This window comes from Pseudonaja textilis, chromosome 3, assembly GCF_049901715.1.
Source record: "Pseudonaja textilis isolate UNSWEBS1 chromosome 3, rPseTex1.2, whole genome shotgun sequence".
Taxonomy (NCBI): Eukaryota; Metazoa; Chordata; class Lepidosauria; order Squamata; family Elapidae; genus Pseudonaja; species Pseudonaja textilis.
In genome coordinates, this window is record NC_141992.1 from 24,315,063 (window position 1) to 24,342,654 (window position 27,592).

Genomic DNA, 27,592 nt, shown 5'->3' on the forward strand with positions numbered 1-27,592 from the left:
GAAGCTCTTTGACATCACCCAGACTGAGCATTGGATTACAACAAACAAGACTTACTGACAAAGAAGTAAGGAAACGCCTCCTAAACTCTAGAAAGGGCAGCTTCATCAATCTGCGTTTAGAAACAGAAGCAGCAAGTCTAAAGCAAGAATCTCTAGGAACTCTGGCTACTTGCCATCCCAAGCACACATGTGGGACTGAACTGTATCTGATCCTTGAATTTTAAGAGACTTTAACTTGCTAGCCTGAGAGCTGCTGAAGCCATTTCTGTGAGTAAAGTTGTGCAGCATGCTAAACTATGCTTGATAACAGCTGTAGAAATGAGTTTTACCTCACAGAGTTAAGGGAATTATATTGAACGGACAGCCGAATTCTAACAGAGGCATGTTGGACTGATGGCATCAAGTCCTCAGGATATTTGTTTCAAATGTATCGTTGTACTTTTTCAAAAATATTTATGCCAGCCTCTTACTAAACATACATTTTAATTAGGGGGAAGTTTGTGCTTCCTACTAGAAATCATATATTATGGGAACAGATTTGAAATAAATATATGAAGCATTTCTTGGGGAAAATGAAGCAGATTAAAGTTACTAGAAAATTTGTCTTTTTCAGAAATAGAAGTGATATATCTCATTGTGGTGATCTGTATACAACTGCTAGCTCTAAAAATTATTGCATTCTGCTGATGAAATAACTGGAATAAGAAATGCATTGTTATCTCAATGATGTCACTAATGATTGTTAAACTGATTCATTTATTATATTGATATGTAATCAATATTCATATGTACTATTTAAACTTTTCCTAATTAACAATTTATTACATAGAGCCAAGATTTTGTGTTGTTTATCCTTACAATTATAATAAAGCATTGAACAATATCAATGAAATAATAATTTGGGATATGTTTGCTAATGTTTGATAACAAACATTTGAGTTTTAAAATACTGGTTATATGATCAAATGCAGTTTAAATAGGAGAAATGGAAAATATGAAATGATAAATTGACAAAGCACTCTGTAGCAAACTCATGTATGCTATGAACTTGTCTTTCATATACATCATTGATTCCTCTGTAGTAAACTATTGGCAATAGGCAATTTAGAATTGACAATAGGCAAATATTATTCTCAGCCTGTGTCGGAAGGAGTTCCAACTTAATTTTTTTAGAATGTTCTGCCTTCAGAATGTGGTTTCATACAGCAAAGCATAGCTGCAGTAGGATGATCATTTTCTTTTACTTTTTTAAAAAAGGTATGACTAACTTGATAATCCAGGCCAAATGTTATTCAATGATAGATGGAACTGCAAGAGATTAGAATCATTGCAAAAAAACAAAAACCGTAGGCAGACATCCATTTTATCTTAAACTTGTCTTTAATTGAAATATACTTTTTCCTAAATTGCACTGTTTTCTGCTGTCCTTTTTAGTGAAGCAGTTTCTCTAATATACAGTATATAGCTATGGTTATAATTATACATACTCATACACACACAAAACAAAAGCATTGATCAAATTTCTGAAAAGCGTAAGGGCAAATTGCAAAATATACATCATAATGCAACCTGTGCCGTTTACATAGTTGTGTGTGAGATACCATGAAAGAAATACAAATGGATAGAAATATCATTTTGGCATCATTCTGTCTGGGTATAAATGCATATGCTCAAAAACCATTTTCTTTTCAGTTCAATGGCAAGATGCAACCTACTGTTCGGTCTACTTGATCTATTGCTTAACACTTGATGAGATCTATATTGAATAATAATTCATTTTTACTTTCCCCAAGATGTCCACAGTTCTCTTACATTAAAAAGATTTATCTAAGAAAAACATTTCCACCCAAAATGCAGCTAAAGCCTAAAGTTATATTAATGTTCATTCTGAAAATTTCAACTTAAAATAATGCATCATTAGAACATGTTAAGGCTTGCATTCTTCAGCAGCAGTTGCAATCATCTATTATTCTATGTTTTCTGAAGTGATCATTCTATGCAAAGCAAAAAAGTTTTACTCTTCATTTTTAAAGATTAAAATAAATTAAATTCTTAAAGTAAGTTTTCATTATTTCACAATCACAGAGACATCAATCTCATTATCTCCCAAGTAATATAAATAATTATTATGAATTTCATATATTTCTTATGTTGTAGCCTACTGGCTTTGGACTTGCAACAGGTTTTTCCAATTTTTTTTAACAAGTATGGAATTTCAGAAGCAGCAATGGCCTCCTGCCCAAATAACAAATGCTTAAATTTAATAAGCTGCCAAAAAGTACTCTAACTTGATGTTGTCTTCAAGAAATGTTTAGAAATTACTGACAGAACAGAATTAGTCCAAGATTAATAATAGTCCCATGTTTCTATGTCCAGTCATTACAGTGGACCTGGGAGGTACTTATCACCCAAATTTGAAGTTCCAGCGATCAGTCTTCCCCCCACAGTCACATGATCAAATTTCAGGCCTCATTTATGATTGTTTGCAGCAACCCATGGTTACATGACTGCATTTTATAAGAGTTTTACTGAAAACTGGCATTTATTTCTGGTTTTCAGCAAAACCTCATCCATAATGATCCATATTTTAACTTAAAAACCGTGGCATATGCTTAACAAAGGGTCTGCAAAAAAGGGCATAAAATTGAGTTGGTCATATGACTGACCCATTTTAAGACCATCAGCTGTGATGAGCAGCTTCTATTATGGCCATAAGTTGAGGACTACCTGTACTCCTTAAAATATGTGATATTTTAAATTATATTCCATAATATAATTCCATAATATAAAGTTTTACTTTGTTTTGCAACCTAATAGTTTCCATAAATGACATGCAGCATTAAATCAGATATTCAAACAAATCCCTAATTAAGGAATGTTCCTAATCAAGGAAGGTTTCCAATATTTCAGTGCAATCGAACAGTCACTTTCTGGTTGTTTTTTTCCTGAAGTTCCAGCTGACCAAAGCTAAAATAAACACATAATAATAGAACTGCATATGTGGAAAATTAAATCTATCTTTCCCAATATGCAATTTATATAATGGAACTCTCAAAGGATGTTCCTGTCAAAAATGTTACTTAACATCATATAAATTCACTTACAATTATGTGAAGGAATAAAAATAGGAAGAACTTTTAAAATATAAATGAAACTCAGATTTAAATTAATGTAATCAAATTAACATACCTCTAGCTCTCAGAGGAATGCTAGATTATTTAAAACTTGTTTAATTTGTGTAAAATTGGAATATGCTAAAATTTAGCAGGTTCCAGGTAAAAAGGGAATATTTGTATCAAGATAAATAAAAGAATTAGAGTAAAATCTAAAACACAAACCCCAATTAGTTTTATGTCTTCTGTATATAAGAGTTTCAACTGTCCTTTTTAAATATACTGTAATTCAAGGAAGTGAATATACCTAATACTCTTGCTACCTCCTGTATTTATCCTCAACAACAGCCCTATAAGGTAATAAGATATGTCTTTAGCAGGGTTTTTTTCCCCAAGTTTACTGCATGCATTTTCAAAACTATATGGATGGGTAAGAAATTTGTTCCATCCCAAATGTATGAATATATTCATTTTGAACTTCTGAATGCAAGGCATACTGAAATCTGTATTTTTCCAAGCTTTCACTGCAATTTACATCTCAAGACATCTTAAGAAAAGTCCTCACAAATAAATATACTGGAAGAATGTGTTGGACCAAATGGCATTTAATCACAGGATATTCTACAATGAATATTCTTTAGCATCTTTTGAGTGTGTTCCCATGATAAATGACTCCAAAATAGAAGAAGAGAGTCATGTCTGTTTCTCAAAGATTATGGGAACTATAGTTCTATGCAGGCAATAAGGGCCCTTCATAAATCTTAAAACAGAGGTCATGTATATTAAATCAGTTTATATCATAAGTCTATCCTTCATAATGAAATGAGCACCTTTAAAGGCATTGGTTTGCTTCCGGGTCCAATTCAAAATGATCATTATCCTTAAAGCCCTTTATGTCATGGATCCAGGGTATCTGAGGAACCATCTCGCTCCAATGGGATTAGCTTGCCCCAGTCACTCCAGCAGAAGGGACTTATTGTTGATCCATCTCTTACTCATCTGCTAAGGAATTTCAGCTGGCATGATTGAGGAATAGAGCTTGTTCCACTGTGGCCTCCATTTTGTAGAACATTCTACTTTTTGAGGTGAGATCTGTTCCCAAGTTTCTGGCCTCCAGAGGGGTCTAAAACCTGTTGTTGGTCTGTTGGCTTGGTGCCCTGATGGGAGCATTCCTTTGCTGGAGATGGTTGGCATGATAGGAAGACCATTTGTCTCCTTTTAGTTCTTAGTTTAATTTTTAATTATAATTGTTTCCATATTTATCTTTTTTTTATCATTTCTGTTCCTGAGTCACCTTATTGGTGAGATGGGTGGCACATGAAAAAGAAAGAAAGAAAGAAAGAAAGAAAGAAAGAAAGAAAGAAAGAAAGAAAGAAAGAAAGAAAGAAAGAAAGAAAGAAAGAAAGAAAGAAAGAAAGAAAGATTATTACTGGATTTATTCATACTGTGATTTATTTACACTGATGCAGCAATTTATGCTATAACTAGTAATTCAGCTTGGTTTGCCACATAAAAGGATATCCTTTCTGGAACAAACAGTAGCTCATACAGCATTTGCTTAGCAGCTGCAAATGCATCTGGACTGATATCATTAATGTAACTCAGATAATAATCCTTACAACCTTCAATTACAATTTATATCAAGATTGTATTCTTTTACAGAATGACTTGTAGTATCTTTATAGATATATTTATATAATTTATTTTGTACCAAAATGGAAATAGTTTACTATTATCTTCTTCTTAATATTCTTTATATTCCCATTCTAGTCTTTATTGATTGTCTTCCACCTAAGTATTGCTTAGGTCCAATCTTGCCTAAGGTTAATGCTTAGGGTTGATATATGTGTAGGTCAATGAATATACATATATTTATGAAATCTAATATCTGGTTTCTCGCTCGGGTTATAGAAAATTATTAATTATTTGTAGGGCATAAGCTAAACTCTATTATGGTGGATTTTGCATGGTGGTACATTAACTAAAAGGGCCCAAGGAGTATGTCTCTTGGGTTATTTATTTTAACAGGTCTTATAGTCTGAAACTAGTCATGACTAATCTGATGGAAAATCTGCTAAATTTATGGTGAGTTACTTTGAACTCAATAGACACACAGTCCTAAACCCTATGAATTAAAAGGCTGTTATCTACATAGCAGCCCCTTGGGCAGATTGGGAACTAAAGCTGAGATAAATCTGTCAACTTTATCCCAGATAAGACTTATTATAGCCACAGAAGACAGAAACTTCATCTTAGAGAATCCTATACCCTAGCTTTACTCAGATGTGTTGGATTATAGCTGTCATCATCTCCAAACACTGCAACAGTGTCTGGTGGGCCTTGTAGCCCAAGGCATCTGAATGGCAATAGGTTATCTGGTGACTATGAATCCAGATTTTTCAACAAAATACTTTACTCTCTTGCTGGATATCTGGAATCATTTATAATTAGGGTATTTTATGTGTGTTAATGAAGTCTGCTCATTTCTTTCCAAGATCCTTTGATTCTTCTTCTATCCTGGGATATAGTTTCCTTTTCAATCCTCTTTAATTTCTTTGGTTTCCCTTGAATTCAAATATATTTTATTTATAAATAGATGCAGAAGTAGAAGTCAGGGTTTGTAAAGAAACTGGAAAGGGTAAAAATCCCATTTGAGAGACCTACACATAAATATGCCCATGCCCATGCATACTTTATCAGATGCACAAAGATAAGAACCTGACCACCAGAAGTAATTCAAGGCAGAAGAAAAGTATATGCACTCTAAGACAAAACATATTCTGATATTCCTTGATTCTGGTGTTTTTAGTACAGATGATAAAAAAATGACTGGATCTTTGTAATGTGCAACAAAACTCAGTCCAGTCCATAATATTTGTACTAAGAATCATATGTAACAAAATCTCACATGTTTTAAGCATTTATTTGTTTATTTATTTATTTTATTTGTCAAGAGCTTACAATGTAACAGAAACAAGAACAAACATAAGTTTAAATATAAGAAATAGGAACTAATAATTGGGGCTAATAGGACAGGGACAGTAGGCACCATTGTGCGCTTATGCAGGCCCCTTACAGACCTCTTAGGAATGGGATGAGGTCAATAGAGGTTAGTTTGAGGGTAAGAGTGGGGGTTTGAGCAGGTGACAACAGAATCAGATAGTGAGTTTCAGACATTGACCACTCTGTTGCAGAAATCCTGCAATCAAGCTTGGAGTAATTTACATTTAGTTTATATCTGTTCTGTGCTCTTGTGTTGTTAAAGCTGAAATATTCATTAACTGGTAAGACATTGTAACATATGATTTTATGTACTATGCTTAAGTCTAATCTTAGACACATAGTTCAAGGTTATCTAAGCCTAGAATCTCAAGTCTGATGGTGTAGGGTATTCTGTTGAGAACAGAGGAATGTAGTACTCTTCTGGTAAAATACTTCTGTACTCGCTCAATTGTATTTATGTCTGATATCCAGTGCAGATTCCAGATAGCAGAGCTGAATTCAAGTATTGGTCTAGCAAATGTTTTGAATGCCCTAGTTTGCAAATCAGTATTACCAGAGGAGAAGCTTCATAAAATGAAATTTACAACTTTTAAAGCCTTTTTGGCAATACTGATGCAGTGAGCTTTGGTGCTTAGATCATTTGATATCAGAACTCCAAGGTCCTTGACAAAGTGAGGGTTATCAACAAGGTCATGTCCACCTAGCGAACAGAGTGTGCCAATCAAGAGATGATAAGTCAGCAGCTATGAGTTCATAATTGGCTTTTTTAAAATTATATTTTGGAGATCCATCATTGTAATCCTCTTTGAGGGGGTGTAAATTTAGACAAAAGTCAATCATGCTATGGTCACTGTTTGAAATAGGTTCCTGTCTTTGTAGCCATAAATTGAATTTGAGCTGTTGCGGAAGATGAGGTCGAGACAGTTGTTTAGTCTGGTGTTATATACTAATTGATCCAGTCCCGGTGTGGTAATGGCATTGTATAGGGTTGTATGAATGGGTTCAGATGTACATTCATTTAGTGTCCAATTTATAAGAGGTAAGTTGAGGTCACCAAGAAAAATAAGAGGGTGTGGGCAAGAGGCAGCCCATGTCAGTAGTGAAGTTAGCATACTTATTCAAAACATACTTATTCAAAATGTGAAAAGTGTGTTAATAGTTACTTTTCTCTATTGTAAAAGGTACACAAGAAAAGAAAATGTGGGTAAGGATCAGCTGTGATATACAGCATGAACTTGGAAAGAGCTGAAGTTCACCTGGAGTTCCTTTATTTGTCACACCAACTCAGCCTATCCCAATCCGTGTCCTTCCAAATATGTCATATTAGAAGCCTCACTGATGGGTGGATTATGTGCCATCAAAAGGTACATCTCATCAGTTCCTAATTGAGTTCATCCATTATGCTGAAGTCCCGTAATCTTTGCCAAATATAGCTAAACCTCATAGACTGGGAACTTTGGGAAATGAACATATTTGATCAGTTTGGAAAATCTAAAGTCTAAACTACATTGAAAAATGTTTACTTTAGGTTACACTGACAGTGCTAGATCAAATAGAAAAATTGCTTCTATTTCATTCATACCGAGTAGTTCAGAAAATATATTAAAAAACCCTGTACAATCTAGAGTTTAGTAACTACATATCTACCAATTAATTGTGATTCATTAATTATTTAGAATTTGAAAGTTTCTATTGAAGATACAACTTCTGATTCAAATCTCGTGTTATTTTAGCATTTGGAGTCACAGATGGTTGGTCTAAAAAAAACTAGATGAAGAATTTGCTAAGAACTAAATGCCTTAGGAATTTTTATCATGCTTATTTTATTTATTAATTTATAAAGTTTATATAATGCCCATCTTGCTTACAATATTCTTTTCCCCTTTGCTAAAAGAATTTCTCAGAACTTTGCAGTGTTGATACTAGGCATTTGTGGGCTGCATTGTATAGAAATAAAATTAATTTTATTTCAAGGGATTGGCCATCTTACAGTTTAAGGGCAATTTTCCACCATGTACATTATAATGGAGTCCACATTCTGCAAGTTCTGTACATAGACAATTAACAGCCTTAATTCTTTGCTTTATGAATAATCTACCATGTGATGTCAAGACTGGAGAAAATTGCCTGAATATAACTTAGTTATTTTAGTATATATTTTGCACTCTTGCCACATAAAGCAATATGTCTGTAAAATTTTCTATCAGCTTTCTAACAATATATTCCAAAACTGGAATTGTTCAGTTCTTTCAATGGCAACTAAGAGAAAGATTGCTGGCTTATATTTTTTTAATCAAGAAGATAGAGGAATAAAAATAATCATGTCTTCTGAGAATCTCTGTGTTGCTATTTGGCATAACCTCTTTCCATAGTGATACCCTCGTGGGTACTGTTTTATTTCTGTTTACTAAGAGCTGGAGCACTGTAGAGTGAAGGGAGTTTCCTACTTTCCTACAGACAAAGTGAAATTCATTTTCTCTCAGGTCAACAATAGGGGAGAAGAGATTAATTCCCCTATTTACAAGATGAAACCTCTTAGTTTTATTTGGGAATTTAATGTGAGACTGTTCTAGATCTCTTTGAAGGGAATCATTGGGATCTAGTAGAGAGGCCCAAAATCTGCCAGGCTTCAATAATGTGGTTTCTAAAACCTAGATAATCTCATGAAAGGAACAACAGCACTCATCCGAGATGGAAAACATCAATACTGAGATGCAAGAGAATGAAATAGAAAGTGACATGATTCATTCTAGTTTAGAGGTGAGGATTTTATATTGTTCTTCTCTTAGAAACCAGAGATCGTATAATTGATGACATCATGATTGAGTAGAGGCAACATGTTGGACCTGTTTTTTTGTTTTTTAAAAAAACAAATTTTATTAATTTTCAAAGAGAGTACACAAACAAAACATAAAACATAAGAACATAAAACATCTTTTCTAACAACTACTTAACAAAACAAATAAGACATCTCATTTAAGTACAATATATTTCTAAATTATCACATTTCCACACACAATTTAATATGCATCTTATATATTCAACTTCATATCTTATTACTGTTTTCCACCTTCTTACTGTTCCTTCCTTTATTTCTGTTCAATTTTATTCATTAGACTTATACTTTCATATATTTCATATTACTATATTTCATATTGTTACTATTTCATATGTTCTTATCCAACATCATTACTCCTCAATAGACAAACATAGACTAACAAAACACATAACATAAAAATATAAAACTTCTTTTTAGAAAGCGGTTTAACCCCGGGTTATAACTTTTGGTACAGACGTAAATCAAATTCATGCTCAGCTTATATACTATTTCATATCTTATTTAAAATTCTACATTTTACATATATCTTCTCCCCTCTTTTCACTCTCTTAATTCTATTTTATTTATTTAATCTCAATTTAAATCATTACACTTGTATCTTTTGTCCGTTTTTTTTCAATTATCCATTTATCTTTCTCTTAAACACAAACTTTTTCCTGTAATGACTGGTTGAAGTATGACACCTTTCTATTTTCCCCCCAAATTCAACACTTAAAATTAGACATTATTTCTATTCTGATTCTGCTTAGTACATTCTACATGACATTTTCAAATAAAAGACATAATAATCTTATAGTATATTAAAAATAGTGTTCCATAACAAATTAGTTAATTAAACATTAATTACACAATCCCTACAGTATTCTATTAACACATTTCAAATACAAATACTAAAATACAGTCTTGTGTACCTTTGCAGAATCTCTATTTAAATTATATTTTACCCTTTATCTCTGAAAAAAAATTGTTTATTAACATCTTGTTTTAAGTCTTTATAACTTCCCTTCGCTTTGTCCCTTCCTTCCTTATCAAATCTAACCTTTTTACCCCCCCCTCTCTCAATCTCCAACTTTTTAATCTCCCCTCTCTGTTGTATTCCTCTTTTCCGTTGCTTTCTATCATTATATCGATTTTTCACCTTACTTTTCCCTTTCTTGATTGTTTTTTTAGAACTTAAATTCTTGATTTTCTTCTCCTTTTTACCCTTTTTTAAAATCATATGTCCATTAAAGATGGCTTCTTCTTCATCATCCCAGCCTTTTTCTTGTTGCATTTCCTGGTAAGCAGAAATCGCCATTTCTAAAAAGCAAAAGATAGATCCAAAAGAGTCCTCTTCTTCTTCTCTTAGTCTTTCAAATTGCATTTTCAGTTCTTCAAAAGATACCATTGTAAAAAAAAAGGATATTTTTTTTTAAGCAATCCAAATGTTTTCTTAGTCTTTCAAAAGATAGTTAAAGTCCCAAAGTCATCAAGCAATCAAAGTCAGCACAGTCAGCACAGTCTGTTTCACTTTCTTACTTTCTCTTCCTGGGGCAGAATTCAATTACATAATTCCAAGACATTTTTTGGAAGTTTTATTGCGATTTAATTTCTAATCTTATAAAACTCCAAGCAGTCTCCTTCAACAAACGTTAGTATAAATCATTTACCTCTCTTCATTCCCACTTAAAGCAAAAAGATTTAAATTTTAAAATATCAGTGTTTAGGAATGTAATGTCCCCTTGGCTTCAATTTTGAAAGTTAGTACCTTCTACTGCCAAAGCGGGTATTTTCGATTTCCATCTGCTGTCTCCGTGGGAAGGAAAGTGAGGAGAGAAAAAACTTTCCCTTTACTTTCCACCGCAGCTTAACGATCCTCTGGGAAACAATATATCACTTAAAAAGCCAAAGTTCCAGGGTATTCAGATGTTAATTGTTGTCCCAGTTCAGCCAAAAGCTTTCTCTGTCTTCACTTCCTCCAGCACATAACTTGTCCGGTTGAGAGGTTCTTTGTGACGGCCATTACTGACCATCGCTTCACCACCTTTGGAAAAGGGAGTTAAGCCGGTTGGGAAGGGGGGGTGCGATATCCCCCGACCCCTGCCCGGACCCCCCCTCTCTTCAGCTATCCCTACGGGATAACTATAGCCTCCTAATCCAATTGGATCGAAGGCACTCCAGCAGCGAGCACAGCAGGAATCGTGCACAAACGAATTCCTGCTGCCTCCGAAGCCTGTCAAACCGGAAGCGACCTGTTTTTTTGTTTTAAAGGGGTTGGGGATGGGCATAAAGGGGCAAAACCTTGGATGAAATATAGCCTGAAATGCTGGTTTTAAGGGTGAAATGACAAAGTTCCAAGCCACCTTAGAGAAAGTGGGCAAGTGGAGTACCAATCTTGGGAGGTCCTATCATGAGTTACTTCAAGCAACAGGAGTTGGTCAATTATGAACGGCAATGTTTCCTAGTAGTATAAGCTGTCTCATACTTAGATAATTGATGCCTGCTGAGAACTTTTTAAACTAAATTTCAGAGATTTCAATGAGAATTTTCTGCATACAAAATGCTGTATATTTTCTTCCACTAGACTGTAGACTTCAGTAGTGGTCTGCAAATTTATGGGTCAGAAGCTGATATTTCTGAGATTCATATGCAAATAAGCATATACAAATAATATGCAAATTTGTTTCCTCTTTTAGGTGACACATTTTTGGGGAGGAAGAGTAGTGTATAATTGAAATCTAAACACAATACAACTCAGATACTCTTTTCAAAAGCTACAAATGTATAGATCTGGAGGGTAAATAAGGAGTCTGGAGACTAAAATATATGATGAATAGCTAAGATAACTCGATATGTTTAGCCTAATGAAGAGAAAAATGTTACTTCTAAATAAGTTTAAATTAGAAATAGATAGCGTGCAACTTTTTTAGTGTTTGTTAAGGTGTGTAATCCTAAGCCAGATGCCTCTTGTTCTAATAACATTGTTGTCCAGTTATGAATCATTGGTCAAAAGAAAAAGAAAGAATCAAGTCACACTGAAACAAGGAAGACTGCACAGTCTGAGAAGAGCTCTTCCTTATTTTGGCACCCCCAAACCCAAGGCAATATCCCAGCCCTGCATTTTAGAAAGTTAAAATTGCGAATGACTCTGTTCCAACTTCCACAGCTTCAAGAGTCATGTGTGAACTTCAGGTGGTCTGACCATTGGAATTGTTGGAACCTAACTTCCAAGGCATTTGAATGGGATGCCACACAGAGAAACAGGTGCAAGTCTTCCACTCTCTATGTCTGAAGTGAGATCAACAGGGCTAAGTATGAGACAGGTGATTCTGCCCTGAAGCCAGCACAAGGCCTAATTTGAGGCCTGGCTGGCTTTCCTCCTTTGGTTGCCATGGCACTCCCTTTATTCTATAGGTGGGGTTCTGGAAAGAGCAGGGCCTCAGACTGACACCAGATCCTATAGTAGTCAGGTCATCAGGTAAGGGTAGAAACTAAACCAGGAACAGATGGTACACGTTGACAAAGCAGAGACTGGAAGAATAATATGCCCTGCTAGAGAAAATAGCCAGGAGAATTTTAGAATGAAATGTCCGTTTTATTCTATATCTGTGTCACCGTTACTGTATTTGCCAACAGCGGCAATCTGGGAACACACTGGTTTTTGTATATTTGTTTGGTCCCTACTTTTGCTGCAAGGGAATCTCAGAAAAATTATCTTGATGTGGGTTGTTGCAATAATTCTCTATGTTTAAACCTCTCTTGAGTTCATGAATTAAATCTACAGTTGGGAGAGGATCTCTTCTTAAACCCCTATGGACTAAAGTAAGGTGGAATGCATTGTGTGTGTCCTGCCCTTTAATACATTTTGTTGCTGCAATTTGTTTTGAATTACTAATGCTCTCCTAAATGATTGTCTTTTATTTACCAGATAGATGACAAGTAACAGAAAAGTAGCTTAGTTTTATAAAGAAGGCAAACTAGTATAGAAAAACTCACACATACACAGAGAGACCTAACTCCACACATGACAATTTTAAACTTGCTTTTGAAAAAGGGTGTTTAAAACAATGACTTAAATTTTTGAGGGCAAAGCAGAAGAAAACGTTTATTTCTCGGTGTGTGTGTGTGTTAAAGAGTCTTTTAGCATCACCCAGCCATTGTTCAAGTGATATAAAAACTGTTTTATTATTGTTACAGTGGCACAAAAATGTGGGTAATTCAAGAAGATATTATTAACTGGGTTCCTGCTAGGGTGAATATAGTAGTAAAGTCACAACTATTTTACTCAGTCTCAGGGGTAGAGCAGCTATGACTATTTCCTTAGATGAGTAATTATTTTTAGTTGTGTTCTTGGGGGGAAAATGAAGATAGATTTCAAAGTCCAATGATTTGGTTGCCTATACTATGGTCTAGCAAATGGATCTAACCATGCTGAACTGTAATATATTATGGATCCTATCTATTACAATGGATGTAACTGCTTTGACCAAAATAACTGTTATTTTTAAGTTGATATAAATTTTTACCATTCCCATTCACTGCAGTAAATCCAAGAACTGAGCTGACCAAGTTAACATTTAGAATGTCTGAAAACAGAAAGGGAACCTGTCTCAAACAATGTCAGAAGTGCGATGTTGAAATGAATGGAGACATGTTAGATGCACAAGGTGTTTGTCTTCACTGCAAAACTGAGACAAAAGAAGAGCATCAAAATAATCAGAAAAGCAAAAGGTAAGGTAGAGTAAAAGAATAGGCTCGGATTATCTTACAGAACTCATCACATGAAGAAATGTGATAGCTAGTGATCAGTTAGAAAGCCTTTGAAATAAGCAAACAATAAACAAAGAAATCCATGGACAGATTGCCTTTCAATAGTTGTTGGCCACATTGAGACAAATATCAATATTCAAAGGCATTATAACTCTAAATCAGGTATGGACAACCACCAATTGCATGCAGTCCCAAAGTTCTATTTTTGCTATTCCTGGAAGTCACTAAATAATTATCACAACACTTTGATTTTGAGAGGAAATTGAGTAAAGTAGATGTTTTTGCATTTTTTTTCTTTTTCCTTCAACAAGGGATTGACTAAGTCTTTCATTCATCTATCAAAGTAGTATGATCAGCATATGAAGTTGTCGCTTAGCAATTTTAATTTCAGTTCCTATTTCTTTATATCCAGTATTTCTCATAATCCATTCTACATATCAATTAACGTTGCCAGTATACTATATAGTCATGGCACATTCTTTTCCCAACTTTGATTCACTAAATTGCTCCATATGCATTTCTAGTTATTGCTTTCTGATCATCATTCAGAATCTTTAATAAGCAGATGTGATGGTTTGATACAACAACATTTTAAGAACTATCCTGATACTCTGCCAAAGGGCCCAAAATTTCCATCCCCATCCCTACATTATGTTATTATTCCAATTCTTATTGTCTTTGGTAGATGGGTCAAAATATAGTCCCTGTCAAGTAAATTTGCTTTTATCCTGTTATACAGTATACTGTCTGTAAATACAAGCAGGGTTGTTTTTTGTTTTTTGGGTGGGGGGAATAATTATTTTCCAGCCCTGTATATTTCTTGAAAACTTTTGGAATGATTAGTTGTTGACATACAATGCTAGATTCAAAGCCTCTTCTGTCTGATCCAGGAGTGGTCTTATTTAAGGACATCAGGAGTCTTGATAAATGAGGCTTAAATGTTGATTTGAGAAGTCAGGGTTCAGGATGGAAAATTATCTATGATTTCTTTGTTGATCAGCACCTAGTGCAAATGATATGCTTTTTGCAAGCATTTGCATTAATATTGACAAAACGAGGAGGAGGAGAAGGAGAAGGAGAAGTTGTTGATGATATTATTATTATTACTATTATTGTTGTTGTTATTTTGGAGAACTCATTTCATATTGCAAACTGATTGATATAAGGTGGCTTTCCTGTAAGATTTTCAGATGATGATTTTCATTTTATTGTTGTTAAATTGAGCTAAAATAACTGTAAAATTAATCAGATCTTAATTATTTAGTTGCCTATTTTTTCAGATACCTTCTGAGAATCTTGCTTTGCTGAAAAGTTAGATTCAACAATTTATAGTCATTTTCTGGACCTGCCTTCTTTATATCAATTTGTTATCATCTCAAGCCTCAGGGAAAAAGTATGTAACCACATGGGAAAATCTGTAGATTTTCTTCCTTCTCTGCTTCTGACATTATCAAGTCCTATATAATTCAGTATTTCTGTTTAAAAATGAAAATATTACCATTTCATATGGTAATCTATTTTCAAAACAGTTCCATGCAATTCAACCAGCTCATTTATTCTGATTCAAGAGTAATCAAAACTGTTTTATTAAACATTGAAATCGAGTCAACACTCCACATATGTTATAGTTTTGGCTGTAAGGGGTGGGAAGGAAACGGTAATTCAAGTCTGCCCTCTGCTGGCCAAACATGCACCGAATCTAACATGTAAAAACTTACAGTCACAATTTTAAAATCTAAACAAAAATTTCAAAGTTGAGACCAACAGTTGTCCGCCTTAAAGAGTTAATATTTAAGAAGTAACAAAGTTTCTTCTTTGTTTAGCCATCTGATAAAAATGCTGTTCCCAACGATAGTCTACCCCCAAAAATGCATTCATCTTTAAGATGCCATTAGTTTCTTGTTTTTCAAGTAGCACATTGTCACGTGAACTAGTATCAAATATTTTAATATTTTTTAAAACTAGTGATATTTAACTCTTAATATAATTGATATCGAGATAAAGGTACATTAACTTTTTAATACTGCATTTATAGCACCTCGAGAAGAAAGTGGGATGAGGCTTATCAATTTCATGAACCTGTTTCTCTTCTTTGCAATTATTGATTTAAAAATGTGAACAAGAACAGTAATATAGCAGTTCAAAATATGAATCAACTAAGAGTGCACATGAATATTAAGCTTGCAAGTATTCTATGATAATTTCTGAGAGTACAAGGAAAGTATGTTAACCTTATCTATTGTAATTTTTAAAAAGTTAAATGCAATTGTATGCAATAAACTTTTGAGTATGGTTTTGTACTTTTTATCCGATTCCATTTTGAGTTCAGTGAATCATTTACATTCCTTATTTTAAGCTTTGTAACTTCTGTTCATCCAAAATGCAAATATTTTCCTTTGGTCTGCAGACTCATTATTTTTGTGATTTGTCGATATGAATCATTTAATCTTCAAAATATTTCTTTGCATTCCTGTCCTATTCACTTCCTTTTGATGCCTAACTGGAATTTCCTTTTCCTGAACTATTTAATTGTCTTCTTTGCCAAGATGATCATTCATATTGTACTGTCTCCCAAGGGAGAAAAAAATGTGAAAGCCTTTGAATTCTATAATCTGTGAGCAACCTATTTGAATTATTTTAGAGATTTCTAACATACTCAGGCTTATATCTGAGATGTTGCTTTTTATATCAGTGGTGGTGGTCAAGCAGAAAACGTAGAGTTTGAGGAAATTTCTGCCAAAAGTCTTTATAGTTAGCCCCTATCATAAATATCTCATTGCCACAGTTGCCTAACACAGACTTACACACTCTCTCTCTCATTCTCCCTTTAGAAATAGAATAAATGAGTAAAAGCAGGATATTAATTACTATAAGCTGCTTTTCAGCTTATATTTATGGATGTATTTTTCTTCTGTGCATATGTTAAAAATGGAGTTTGTTTGGATCTGAATGGCTGTTTGAATTAATTTATGTTCTGCTTTAGAAATAATAATTCTTCACTGTCTGCCTCCATGGATAGTTTCCCCAGAAACTTAAAACAACACAGCTAGGGGAATTATATTTTATTGCAACTTGCTTCTAGTAGTTGTTAATCTCGGATTACTGACTAAGCTGTCATTTTATATGATAGTATAATACTTTGGGCTCAGTCTTGGTGACCTTACCTTTCAGGTTTTCCAGAGGTTAAATAGAAATCTTGCTTAATATTTTCCACAGCGCATTGTAAGAGGCGGTATATTAACATTTTCTACTACTATTTTGAGAAAGGGCATTGGTTCTAACCTGATACGCCCGTTCTCTCTGAGCTGTGAAGAGCATCCAGTAGTGGGAGGTGCTTCAGTCTCTGCATGTCAGGGCTAGGCTTAATTTCTGGAATGCTCCTCCTCCTCCCCAGCGTTCCCCAGTTTTGGCAAAGACGAGAGAATAAATACCACTCTCCCTGAATGCCTTAACGATTCGTTGGCTGAAATGGGACCCCACCAGATGGGAAAAGGGGTGGGGCTGGATGCTCTTCACAGCTCAAAGAGAACAGGTGCATCAGGTAAGTACCAACGCCCTTTCTCCTATGAGCTGTTCAGAGCATCCAGTAGTGGGACATACCAAAGCTTGGCCTGTTCTATGGGAAGGACTCCGTCTGGCTTGGAATTCCCTCCTAGTCCCCGTGGACCTGTTGCAGAACTCGTCTGCCAAAGGAGGCCTCAGCGGATGCAAACACATCTATTTTATAATGCCTAATGAAGGGCGATGGAGAGGCCCAGGTTGCAGTTTGACAAATATCAGTTATTGGTGCCTGCGGGGCCCATGCTGCCGATGTTGCTGCGCTCCCTGTTGAATGAGCTGTTATGCCCCTGGGCACCTGTAGTGATTGAGTCTGATACATTTTTGCTATCGCAGCCCGTAGCCAACGACTACTGTGGAAGAAGAGACCTTGCATCCCTGAGTGTTTGGCTGAAACGACACAAATAAAGCTTCTGTTTTCTGGAAAGTCGCTGTGCGGTAGATATATATTTGCAATGCTCACCTCACATCAAGCCGATGCCATTGTAGTTCCAACCTTTGAGATGGCCTGGGACAAAAGTTAGGAAGTATCAGCTCTTGTGCCCTGTAAAACGCCGAATTAATTTTGGGTATAAATGTAGGATCAGGACGAAGGACCACCCAGTCAGAATGGAAGACACAAAGGTCTTTTCTAATCGACAAAGCTGCCAGTTCCGAAATATGATGAGCAGAAGTGATTGCTACAAGGAAAACTACTTTGTATGTCAGAAATTGGAGACTTGATGATTTCAAGGGTTTGAAAGGGTACTTAGTGAATGCAATGAGGACCTTGTTAAGGTCCCAAATGGGATAACGGTGAACCACTGGCGGGTGTAAATGTGTGGCTCTTCAAAGGAAGCTCCGTATGCGTGGGTGATGAGAAAGAGACAGTAGACCCTCCGAAGTGACAACCAATGCCAAAGCTGCCACCTGCCTTTTCAATGTATTAGGTGATAATCCCTTGTCAAGCCCCTCTTATAGAAACTCTAGGATTTGAGCCACTGATGGGATCAGTTTGAGACTTAGTACACCATTTGCAGAAACTAGACCACGTGCCATTGTAGATGCGAGTCGTTGAGGGGCGTCTGGCAGCTTGGATGGTGGTGATAACTCTGTCGGAAAACTTTTCGCTCTTCAGATGTCTCTGCTCAACCTCCAGATGGTCAGGTGCAACCATTGAGGGTCTGGTTGTTGAAGGGGTCCCTGGATTAGCAAAACCCTGTCCAAGGGAATTCTCCATGGTGTTGATAAGGATAGACTGCAGAGGTCTGCAAACCATGGCTGTCTGGGCCAGTAAGGAGCTATTAGCAGCAGCTCCGCCCTCTCGTCCAGCAGCTTCTGGATGTCCTTGGGGATCAGAAGAAGTGGTGGTCCAACCACCTGGAGCCAACAACAGCGGAGCGCGTTGAAGTTCTTCAGTCCTTGTGAGGGGTACCTGGAAATGAATCTGGGGAGCTGAGAGTTGAGGGGGGAAGCAAATAAGTCTACCACCGGCTGCCCGAATCTCCTGACTTCCTCTTGAACCAGGGTCGGATGGAGGTGCCACTCCGATTGATCAATCGTGGCCCTGCTTAGCCAGTCTGCCTGTGTATTCGACAGGCCCGTTTTCAAACCTGCTAGTAAAGAAATGAATTTTCCTGTTTTGGCCAAGGACAAATCACAAGCACTGCCTATCCCTCACGAGGCTGAGCCAAAACTGGGGAATGCTGGGGAGGAGTCCCGTGGAGGAGGAGGGGCATTCCAGAAATTAAGCCCAGCCTAGACATGCAGAGATGGAAGCACCTCCCACTACTGCATGCTCTGAACAGCTCATCGGAGAAACTATAGTTCCTAACACATTTCCCTTCACTGAAAGCCAGTACATAAATTTGTGGTTGTAAAAGAGAAGGCATTGTAATAGTAGCGGTTTCTAATTATCTTTCATAACATCTGAAGAAACCAACAAACCATTTCACAGTACTTGTACTTGCCTCAGTATAGAATGCAAATATTTGGTAGGTTGATCTTAATTTAATTGAGTCCTAAGACAGTTGCAAAATATTTTAATATTTCAGTTCTACATGACAAATTTTAATTTTGGAAATTTACTGGCATGATAGGATGCTGTCACTCAAAATGGTCTAACACAGTATCATCTTGGTAAGGCGATAAACAAGTAATAACATAGCATAAGGAACAGTGGTGGGATTCAATTTTTTTTACTACCGGTTCTGTGGGCATGGCTTGGTGGGCGTGGCAGGGAAAGGATACAGTAAAATCTCCAGTCAGAGGTGGTATTTGCCGGTTCTCCGAACTACTCAAAATTTCCGCTACCAGTTCTCCAGAACTGGTCAGAACCTGCTGAATACCACCTCTGATAAGGAAAAAGATAGGAATGTAGGATTAATCCTGACCATAGCCAAACATTGTATCCTTTTTCCTCCCTGCAACATTCCTGCCTCCCAAGATTTACTGTATATTCCATTTTGTATCAGTCATATCTTGTGACTACCTAGGTATCTTTATGTGATTAATATATTTTAATAAGAAGGTATCCTATGCCCATTAACATCTTATTATTCTACTACACGTGTGCTACCTAGGGATCCTGTCACATACAATGTTGGTGAGATGATGGAGACTGAGCCTGCATATGCTGACTTCATCAGCTCTGATCGGACTGGTCGGAGAAATGCAATTCATGACCTTCCAGGAGATGCAGCTGCCATTAAGTTGGAGAAACCAGCAAACACCATGGATATTTCTGTTGCAGATGAAGGTGAACCCTTCTTTGTTCATTCAGAAACCTCCTTTTCAAGGAGCAAGTGCCATTCAGGAAGCTCAGATGTAAATGTTATAATTCATATTGTGTTTGTTTGAATGTTTATGCAAACTGTATATTATGCAATATCGTATTTGCTGGCATGTCATTATCATGACTATCAGGAGGTTTCTAAATCAATCATTCAAATTCAAAGGATCATACCACCCGTCCTACTTTTATATAAAGGGCCTATTATATTTTTTGTCACTTGTTCAGTGGAAGATTCTATTCCTCTGTGGTTTCTTTTGTCAGTATGCCTTTTGTCAAATTCTGAGTAATATCTTATTCTTCCTTGTGATGATCTACTGTGATCTACTGGTTTTTATTTTGTTGGATTTTTTTTTCTGTACTCAGTATGTAAATCTTTTAAAACTAAGCAGTCTAATTCACATATCTTCTATTGAACTTTTCCCATGATCCTGCACCAGGCAGCAATTGAGTATCCAATCTCCACACTTCTCTCTTTTTTGTAGATAAAAGTCCTATAGTGAATTAGCCACTTTGGAATAACATACTTTATTTTATTTATTTATTTGATTTGTCAATTGCTTACAAAATAATAGGTATAAGTATATACATAGTTATGAATACATGAAATGGGTACATATAAGAAAAAATAAAAGAAACGATAGGACAGGGACAGTAGGCACGTTGGTGCGCTTATGCACGCCCCCTACACACCTCTTAGGAAAGGGGTGAGGTCAATAGTAGGCAGTCTAAGGTTAAAGTTTTTGGGGTTTGGGGAAGAAACCACAGAGTCAGGTAGAGTATTCCAGACATTGACCACTCTGTTGCTGAAGTCGTATTTCCTGCAATCAAGTTTGGTGCGATTAACCTTGAGTTTGTATCTATTGTGTGCTCTTGTGTTGTTATGGTTGAAGCTGAAGTACTCATTGACAGGTAGGACATTGCAATGTATGATTTTATATACCATACTTAGATCAGACCGAAGACGGCGTAATTCAAAGTTTCCTAGGTCTAGAATTTCAAGTCTGGTGGCATAAGGTATTCTACAATGAATAGAGGAGTGGAGAACTCTTCTTGTGAAATATTTCTGGACTTTCTCAACTGTGCTAATATCAGATACGTAATGTGGGTTCCAGAATGATGAGCTGTATTCGAGTATTGGTCTAGCAAATGTTTTGTATCCTCTAGTTAGTAGTGTGATATTACCAGAGAAAAAGCTACGTAGGATTAGGTTAACAACTCTTAATGCCTTTTTGGCTATGTAGTTACAGTGGGCTCTAGCACTTAGATCATTAGAGATGAGTATTCCAAGGTCCTTTACAGAGCTTGGATCATCAACAAGATCTTGACTATTCAGCTTGTATTTTATTTTCTGATTTTTTTTGCCAATATGTAAGCCAGAGCATTTATTTGTTGAGATTTGAAGTTGCCATTTGTTTGACCATTCTGATACATAGTCAAGGTATTTTTGAAGGGTAGCAGTCTTGTCTATGGTATTGAACAGCTTTACATCATCAGCGAAAAGAACGCAGTTGCTCTTAATATGATCACAGAGGTCATTTATGTAGAGTATGAAGAGAGTTGGTCCTAGAACACTGCCTTGGGGGACACCACTATTGATAGGTACAGAATTTGATAGGACATTCCCAATTTTGACCATTTGTTGTCTTGTTTGACATGCTTCTATCCAGTTATGCAGTTGTCCAGAGATACCATAAGATTTTAGTTTTAGGAGTAGTTTGTCGTGTACCACTGAACCAAAGGCTTTACAGAAGTCTATGTAGATTGCGTCTATTGCTTTGCCCTGATCAAGTTGTGTAGTCCTTATGTTTTTGCAGTATAAGAGTTGCAGATTACAGGGTAGTTTTTTCCTGAAACCAAATTGTTTATTGGAGAGTAGGTTGTTTGTCTCTAAGTGGAGGATAATGGATTGGTTAATAATTGATTCCATGACTTTACAGGTGACGCAGCATAAGGAGATTGGTCTGTAATTTTCAACTAGGCTGGGGTGTCCCTTTTTGAAGATGGGGATGACCGTGGCTTGTGACTATAGGTTAGGCAAGGAGCTGGTCCTGAAAGATTTTTCAAAGATTATGCTTAGAGGTTCGGCTATGGCAGTGGATAGCTTTTTTAAGAAGTAGGCACATATTCCATCCGGTCCAATATATAGAGATGGTTTTAGATTGCATAGTGCTTTTTCAACATTGTCTTCTGTAAAATCAATGTGTATTAGGTCACTGTAGTTGTCTGTGGTTCAACTAGGAAATACAGGGCATGATCCATTGCTGTTTACAAATACTGAGCCAAAGAATGTGTTAAAGAGGTTGGCTTTAATGGTTTCATCATTGCAGTCTTTGCCATTAGGTCCTTTCAGGGGTGGGATGGACCTTGAGTCTTTTAGTTTGTTGTTTACAAAACTGTAAAAAGCGCGGGTGGAATTGGTGCATAGAAGGTTTTCCTCTTGTTTAATGTGATAATTGGTGCATTCAGTCTTTATCTGGTGGCATAAATTTTTGCTTTTTTTTTTTGCATTTTGCAAATAAATTATTTGCATTCTCCCAATGCAAATAATTGTAGGCAACTCACATGTTCAATTTTTTTTACTGGGTGCGTTTATTGGATCAAAAAAAAATCCACTTTTTTTTTGCAGAAAATCAAGGAAAGGAAGCTGCTTCTGAAAAGAACCCTGAAGGGAAGAATGATAGCTCAACCTTCTGATTTAGGATGCAGAAAGTGGAAGACTACATAGCAACACTTGATAGTACTACTCTATATGCTAAGAAATCAGACTGCAACAGGAAGATCTTTACTTTGAGATCTCTTCAGAGGCCCTTTGAATGTCATAGTCACTTTGTATGGCAAGCAACTGGTACCTCCAAAGTTATTTCTTTCTATAATGCTACAAAATAAAATATGTTCTGGTAATCTGAGCCAGTTAGAGAGCCTTAAGCAGCTATTTTCTGTACAGATAAACAATTCTAAAATATGTATTTCATATTTTATTGTAAAAGGTGCATTTTGTTCACTTAGTAAATTTAAACTATTTATTTCTATCTCCTGTAAATTATTAGATGGTTTATTGTGTTCTTCATGATATATACATAAAATTCCAGACCCAGTTGATCTTTTAAGCTGTGAATATGGGAATTATAGGATATAATATACCAGACATTTCAACAGTATGAACCTCATTAAATAATTGAGCTCGATACTGGCAAAAGTTCACCATATTCTGTTTTAAACAAATACTATAGAAATGTTACCATTCCTGCTATAAGTGTCACCAAGTATTGGTGATTCAGTATTTCTGAACAGGTACACTTTAACATTTGGCTTGCTTAGCTTTTTTTAAAAAAAGGAAAAGGTGATACAGGCTAAGACATAATATTTGTTGTATACAATTCAGATACCTCCAATACATTTGCATCATCTGTTAATAGCAATTTCTTTTTAGGTAAAAGTATATTTCTCTTGAGCTGAGGTTGACTCCTGGTGACTACATAGATGCATGCTTGCTGCTTTCCTTATAATCTTACATTTTCCATTGTCGTCTTCCAGCACTGCTTGCGAATATTATGCAATTCTATACATTTGTTTTTTAGCAAATAAAATTGAGTATTATGCATTTTGTTGTTTCCTACATTTATCTCTGTAAGCTTGCAATGTGGCTTTGCTGATTTTATAATGTGACATTAAAAATCAATATAGCAAATATTTTTAAAATATTCTGGGATGCTAAGAGTGGTATAAATACAGGAACAAATACAAAAAATTTAGAAATGTAAAATGTGTACTATAGAAATATTTAAAACCAAAGTATTAATCCTGCCTATCCATGGAGTATGACAGGGTTCTCAAATAAACATCAGAATGCAGGTCTGTACAGGTCCTTCTCTTTACTAGACTAGCCAAGCCCAGTTCCTGTAACTGTTCTGCGTATGTTTAGTCTCCAGTCCCCTAATCATCCTGGTTGTTCTTCTCTGTACTTTTTCTAGAGTCTCAACATCTTTTTTATAATGTGGTGAACAAAACTGGATGCAGTACTCTAGGTGTGGTCTTACTAAGGCTTTATAGAGTGGTATTAGTACTTTCCTTAATCTTGATTTTATCCCTCTGTTAATACAATTTAGGATTACATTAGCTTTTTTGGATGCTGCTGTGCACTGTCAAAAGCAAAGTTCTTATTTAGAGAACAGTGATCAAATGCAGAGATTCAGCAGCACAACAATACTTGTCTCGGTAATATTACATATGAAAACCTTAGATTACTATCTGAATACAAATGGTATGAGCCAGCAGTCCGATGGAGCTGCAAAAAATACTATTGTTGTTTTAAGCTATATGCACATAATCAAAATTTTTCATTGAGGAGAATGCCACCTGATTCCAAATGTATTTTTTGTAAATGGATACATTGTGGGAAGATGGCCAAGTTCAACTGTGGTAGCAAAGAATCAGAAACTGGTAGCATCTTTTCCAACTTACCATTTTTATTATGCATCTAATAAAGTGAGCCATGCTCATACATGCTTAAGTCTTGTTAGAAAAGATACTGTACTGTATATTGTTATGTCACTGTCAGCACTACGAAGATTTTAGCCCCCTTCTGGCTTAATAAAAGGGGTTTTTTTTGCTTCTTGTTTTACTAAAACAATGAAACATCTACTTATTTTGTAGTGAAAGATGAAACAAAGACCCATACCCTATTTTTCATTTAATACTTTCTTAAATTATTTTATTTGTAGAATCATAGCTGATTTTGGCTTGACTGTTTTTTTCTGAAATGCAAGACAAAAATGAAATATACCTTTTAAGTAAAAATGGACTTTATTTCATTAAATGAAGACTTATGTTCTGCTCTTTCCTCAAAATGAATTCTGAAGATATATTGTGTTATGTGAATGTGGATCACAATATTAAAACCATTTACAAGCAGGATAATTTCTACTGGTACTACAAAAATATTAAAACAATTCTTTTATATAATTTTGAATATAGATGATATGTCCATTAAGAACATTTTACTTAACATTCATTTATAATAGACCAATATTTACTGGCTTGCTTTTTTTCTGAAATAAGTAGTATGCGTAGCTAAGCCTACACCTCTGCACACATATGACATTAATATAAAAACTATTCTTCATGGGTAAAACTTTTTATGTTTATAGTCACCAACAACATTGCTTCACAAACATGTACAAATTCCTTAGCATTGATTACAAACTAAAAAAATTATTACCAAATCAAATCAAACCAGAACCAGTTCTGTAGACAAAATAAGTAATAAGTGTCAGTTTGTATTTAGAGACAAGCTCTAGCAAATTACAAAAAATACTGCATAACTAGAGATACAGAGAAAATTATGAGAAGTACAAGAAAGGCTTGGATTCTATGCTTTAACTCTCTGATTAGTTTGCTGAGTCATATGAAAATATTCCAAAGTAAATGTTTTAAGTTCTGGCAGCAATGTCAGATTTCTACTCTCATTTTTTCCCCAAACTTGGCTTAATTTTTCAAGCAGTCTGTATTATTCACTTATTCAGCACACTTTCATAACGTCCCACACACAAGTACTCAAGTCTAGAAATATCAAACCCATAAAGTAAATGAAATAATCTTTTGTTGATTGAGGAAAAAGAAAAGAAAAAATGAAGCAAATTATTCTTAAGTGGCTATAGATTTGTCTCTCTGAACTGAATTATGCTAACAGCAGCTGCTCCTGAAATAGCAATTGAGTGTTTAACTGCTACTCTCTCTTCACTGTCACAAATTATTGTGCTTTGATGCTGCAATGATTTCTCACTTCCAACTTCATGTTGTTGTTACTTACAAGAAATACAGAAACAAGTAACAGTGTGATTTGCACATAAGATTTACTTGTGATCTAAGCCCTTAGAACTTATATTTGCAACAAAAAATATAAATCAATCTAAGAGACTAATTTTATAATATACCAGCTTAAACCTAGAATGTGTAAGACTTTCACACTATAATATAAAAACATGGACCTAAGTTCCTGAGTATATAAATGGGGTCTTCAAAGATAGCTGATGCAAAATAAAAATTACAATTACTAAAGGCATCTAGCATATTATTTGGGAATGAGAATTCTTGGCTTTATAGTGCTATGATTTAGATTTGCATTTGTTACTGTATTTTCCTGCTCAAAACAGAATATCATTAACTGCATATTTGATTACAGCTTTCCTCATAGTCTAGTTAAACTAAAAAACTTACAGTTAAACCATTTTGTTTTAGTTTTCTTAGGGAACAAAATCTAGCAAAATAGCCAGTTTGGTCCTAGCTGTTTAGTCTAATTTTGGGAGGTATTATTTCAGTTAAAACAAAGTAACTGAGCACCATTAGATAATGTTGCCTATCTGTTAGTCTCAATAATCAAAAACAAAAACAAAAGTGTCAGTATGCTATAGTTAAATCACATAATTCCCAGTTAAACTAAACAATATAGTATAGATAAGAAACAAGGCAAATGGCTCAGTAAATAGGTGGGAATACAAACTTTAAATCTGCATTTCTATAAAATCCCTATATGAACAGAAATTCTATGAAATTCTATTTTTTAAAATACTGTTTTTCCCATGGCACATCTCCAGCATAAGACATTTTAGGCAAGACTGGTTTTTGAAAAGGCAAATGTTGAATCAGTGTTACAAGAATTTCTCCTATACAACTTTCTCTGGATCAAATACTCTACTTTTAGATTTTGATACCATTGAAATGAATGAAATGAAAAAAAAACATGAACTGCTATTTAGTGTAAGTAAAATAAAGTACAGAAATAATATTGGTCTATTATCAAGTTAAATGATAAGGTATGTTTGTTTTTCTGAGATTGATGAGTACAATATGATTTTCTAAAAAAATCAATAGTAAAAATACTTATCTTTTTTCCTTTTGTTAATGTAGGAGTGCACAATAGATGTCACTTGTAGACAAATTAGTGAGGCAGATTATTTTTTAAAAAATTATTTAAAAAATATCTGAAATAGGCTTTGTCTGCTCTTGCAAATAGTTCATTTCATTTGAACAGTTCATTTGACCTACTGGTAAGTTTTGAAATAATAAATGGCCTGCAGATTTGGTGTACCTGAGATGGAACTTAAATGAATATAATTGCAATAAATGTATCTCTATTTCCAATCTCTAGATGTCTGAGCAGCTTACATTCCATCTTTAAAAAAATTAAATTTACGGTACCTAGCATCGTAAGAATACTGCTTTATACATGCCCTGTTTTGTGGTTATTAAGAATAAACAAGAGTAATACGAAGTTTGCTTGTTGTCTTCCAAGAAGCAAAACAAAGAATTTGGGCAAGTATAACATTGGTCAAGAAAAAAGCTGGTACAGAATTCAGAATTCTTTGCTTTTTACCATCCCATAGGCTTCATGTAGCTTGCACAAAAGCTTGTTTTTATCTTTCTCTTCCAAGAAGCAGGACTTTGCCGCATTTATATTCTGTGAAAGGAAGAAGAGGGCATTCATGATCATATTCTACTAATGTGGGCTGTACTATTTTAATTAAATGGTTGACAGTCAATGCTGCTTTTAAATGCTAT

General features: G+C 35.1%; 2 protein-coding genes across 7 annotated transcripts in view; one reads left to right on the plus strand and one right to left on the minus strand.

The window, feature by feature from the left end:
• PKIG (cAMP-dependent protein kinase inhibitor gamma) lies at positions 1–26,428 on the plus strand. 4 transcript variants are annotated; one of them, XM_087929060.1, is made up of 4 exons: positions 82–267; positions 4,022–4,198; positions 19,824–19,999; positions 22,662–26,428. In XM_087929060.1, exons 3-4 carry the CDS (start codon positions 19,852–19,854, stop codon positions 22,727–22,729), a joined length of 216 nt encoding a protein of 71 aa, XP_087785186.1. In that variant the 5' UTR covers positions 82–267; positions 4,022–4,198; positions 19,824–19,851; the 3' UTR covers positions 22,730–26,428. The 4 variants fall into 4 exon arrangements, with proteins under 4 accessions (XP_087785187.1, XP_087785186.1, XP_087785185.1 ...); XM_087929061.1 differs by lacking the exons at positions 82–267; positions 4,022–4,198 and adding an exon at positions 1–65; XM_087929059.1 differs by lacking the exon at positions 4,022–4,198.
• Positions 1–27,592, minus strand: part of ADA (adenosine deaminase) — a 65,032-nt gene that overhangs the window by 4,005 nt on the left and 33,435 nt on the right. For 2 of the 3 annotated variants that reach the window (XM_026697552.2, XM_087929057.1), the window contains one exon: positions 24,820–27,491. The exons of the other annotated variant lie outside the window; for it this stretch is intronic. In XM_026697552.2, the coding sequence (XP_026553337.1) occupies positions 27,387–27,491 (105 nt within the window). In that variant the 3' untranslated portion in view covers positions 24,820–27,386. Of the gene's footprint in view, positions 1–24,819; positions 27,492–27,592 lie in introns of those variants that run through there. 3 annotated transcript variants of the gene reach the window in all.